The sequence below is a fragment of the Austrofundulus limnaeus genome, unplaced genomic scaffold (genome assembly GCF_001266775.1).
Source record: "Austrofundulus limnaeus strain Quisiro unplaced genomic scaffold, Austrofundulus_limnaeus-1.0 Scaffold35, whole genome shotgun sequence".
NCBI lineage: Eukaryota > Metazoa > Chordata > Actinopteri > Cyprinodontiformes > Rivulidae > Austrofundulus > Austrofundulus limnaeus.
Genome location: NW_013952437.1, coordinates 2,583,094 through 2,586,156, shown reverse-complemented (window position 1 = coordinate 2,586,156; position 3,063 = coordinate 2,583,094). Strand labels below are relative to the sequence as shown.

At 37.5% G+C, this 3,063-nt stretch overlaps 1 protein-coding gene across 5 annotated transcripts in view; it reads left to right on the top strand.

Moving 5' to 3' along the window:
* cacna2d2a (calcium channel, voltage-dependent, alpha 2/delta subunit 2a) overlaps positions 1-3,063 on the top strand; it is a gene marked incomplete at its 3' end in the record, with an annotated part of 182,855 nt that overhangs the window by 124,165 nt on the left and 55,627 nt on the right. For 3 of the 5 annotated variants that reach the window (XM_014006325.1, XM_014006322.1, XM_014006324.1), the window contains 1 exon segment: positions 1,149-1,290. In XM_014006325.1, coding sequence (XP_013861779.1) covers positions 1,149-1,290 — 142 coding nt within the window. 5 annotated transcript variants of the gene reach the window in all.

Below are 3,063 nucleotides of genomic sequence, written 5' to 3'. Positions count from 1 at the left end.
TTTTTTTTTTTTTTTTTTTCCCTTGCGGTGGGGCTTCATCGCAAAAATTCCCCTGGCTCATCTTGATGACAGTTCATAATTGTATTTTAATAGTCAATTAAAGTGAGGCCATCAATCAAGTTTCTGCTGTGGACATGGGATTTTAATTCATATTCTTAAAAAAATTGTTTTCAGTCATGTCAGATCCAATTAACCCGTCCTGCTTTATCAAAACAAAAAGAGCATCTTTGCATTATTTTTTATAGTATTTTTTGGGAGATTTTTTAAGGACTGAAAGGCATGGTAATCATCTGAAATTAGTTTTATCTTTTTATTATTTATGAAATATTAGGGGGAAAAGAAATTTAGTGGAACCTCAGTGGTGTTAATTTACAAAAACTTAATCTGTATTTTACATCCTGACTGTTGATTTGTACAGCTTTTCACATGATTCATCACACAATGTTTTACTGAACACACTTTGATGTCAAAACTGAAAAAAAATAAGCTAATTAACTGAGTCAGGCAGAGATTTCTTTGTTTCGCAGCCATTTCTTAAAAGCTCACCTTATTCTGTGGATGTCAGTGTTTCCTTTTTAACATGGCGGCTSTCTTTGATATTTAGTGCTTCCCACACACAACGTGTGTCAGGCTTTTTAATCGTGTAGACTGGACCAAGTGAAAGAGCTAAAAATAGGAAAAATAAATCAGGCTGATATTAATGGGTTTCAGGCAAGAGAGGAGGTGTGTAATGAAGCTGTTGTTCGTATTGGTGCAAAACAAAACAGTGGTTAAGTGGTGCTGGTTGCTGGTTATTGTTGGGGTTAATTCATCTGGCACCTGTGATAGTCATCAGGGCCACTAATGAATTTCCCCAGTTGGTATTCGCTTTGATACCTGCTGCTGTTTGCTGATCAGAGGAGAGAACCACTAAATTCAAGAGCGTACAACAGGTGGAATAATTACCAAAAAAAAAAAAAAGAAATATGTAATATTACCCAAATTCTGTGAGTCAGGAAGAGGGATTACGTACTGTGAACAATAATGAGGTCCATATGAAAAGTGATCATTTGCAATTTACCATTTTAATCTAAACCCTGCTTTTTTTACCCACTTATTTGCTTGTTGACACCGATTTGTGTTTGTTGCATGCACACGTGTGTTTTCAGCAGACAGAGGACGATGAAGAGGTAACCCCGCTGGAGATCTCRAACTCGCTGGAGTTGGAGTTTGTTGATGATCCAAATTTCAAAAACAAGGTCAACTACTCCTCCAGTGCCGTCCAGATTCCTACAGACATCTACAAAGGCTGTGAGTAGCCATCTTTTGCTGCTAACGATAACTGCTTTATTGCAATTTTTTGTGTAAATGCGAACGTTATTTGTTCATCTATTTATCTGTTTCTTTAAATGTTGAATGCACAAAGTGAGTTTGGTTGTTTACTTCATGATGTCTGGATGCACCAAAAGGATTTCTGATTTTGAGTACGATGTCTCGGCTCACTGACCTGACCTCCATCTCTTTCAGTAGCTCTGTCTCTTCCTTCTTTGATGTCAGCACAGTAGCATAATTTTTGATGACAGATACTCTCTCTTGTCAGATCTRTACTGTATTTTTCTTCTCTTTTTTCCCCGTACATGGGCTCGGGTTGAATCTCACCCTTCTTGCCTGGCACTCTACTGCCCTGCAGACATAACACCCTGCGTATTCTGCAGCAGCTAAATGAACAAAAGGGTACACATGTACCTTCTGGGACTGATTTTGCTCAGTGTGCTCCCTCTGTTGTACACCTTATACCTTTCAGACACTATATGTGAGCCTTTTTAAAGGACTTAAAAAAACCAGGGCATGTGTAGACAAACAGACGTTTCTTTTTTTATACTGCAGCAATTTTTGCTACTAGTTATTGTCTTACTCCGTGCTTTCTTCGTCGAAGTGGCGCTGCATGGCACCTGTTTGTAACAATGCCTTCCAGCTGTGTCTCCAGACGATTCTTGTCAGAATTAGACACTCTCGGTTCAGGAGGAGATGTCAAAGGCCAAAGCTAGCTCACAATAGAGCAATCAAGCCTGCACATTGTTCCCAGAGCCATTTTGTGGCAGCTCTGGTTCCCCTGTCTGAAGATGTGAGTTTCAGAATAAASGGCTCTTGATTGAGCCTGGTGAAATCTAAAAGAAGTGTGGCGCAGTGCATGGAATTAGTTTTTTTTTTCTACTCTGTGGAAAATGTTTACCACTGATGTTGTTTAGTTTGCTCCCATTGCGCAATCTGCAGGGCTGAGATTGTCAACTGCAGATTTTTTTTATTATTATTTTGCCTTCCCCATTATGARCATGTGTGCTGTTTTACTTGTCCACAATAGGCAAGTGAGAAATATCATCTTACATAAATTTAAAGCAACTTTTAAAGATGCTTCATGACGAAACTAGTCCCCAATACAAGTTCTAGTTGAATGCTTAACTTTCTATGTACAGATCATAGCAAATTAGTTCTTAAATTGTCCTTTTTGCTTCTTTTTCTTCAACAAAATGACTTGTGATTTTTTTTAATATATTAAAGACATCCAGAAATCAATGTAGGTAGGTAGGTAGGTAAAGAATGCTGCCCAGTCCACTCTGTTTTCACTTCCATTGCAATATTCGCATTGGGTCTGGTAATTTATTTCTGTTACTGCCAAAAGACCTATCCCCAGAACAAAAACAAAAATAGACATTCTAGTTCAGCTGTAAATGGTATTCAAATTTGTGCCCTTTTGTTTTTGATCTGGAAGCAGACTCTCAGATTGTGATTTAAACCTCAGTTGGCCACAAGCAGTTTAACTGTTCTAGCAGCCTCCAGGATATGGCGCTTTTAACTTTTTTATATATAATTGAAAATGCTAGTTTTGAAGCTTCTGTCTTCATCTGTAACAAACGACAATAACAGAAATTGATTTTATATTATGAGTGCACAGTTCAGTGCAGCATTAAATGAAGTTACACATGATTGAAGTTTGACATCACTACCGCTATAGCTTATAATGTTAAAAATGTTATATTCACTTTACATATATAAATATGTTAGGGGTGCAACAATACATGTACC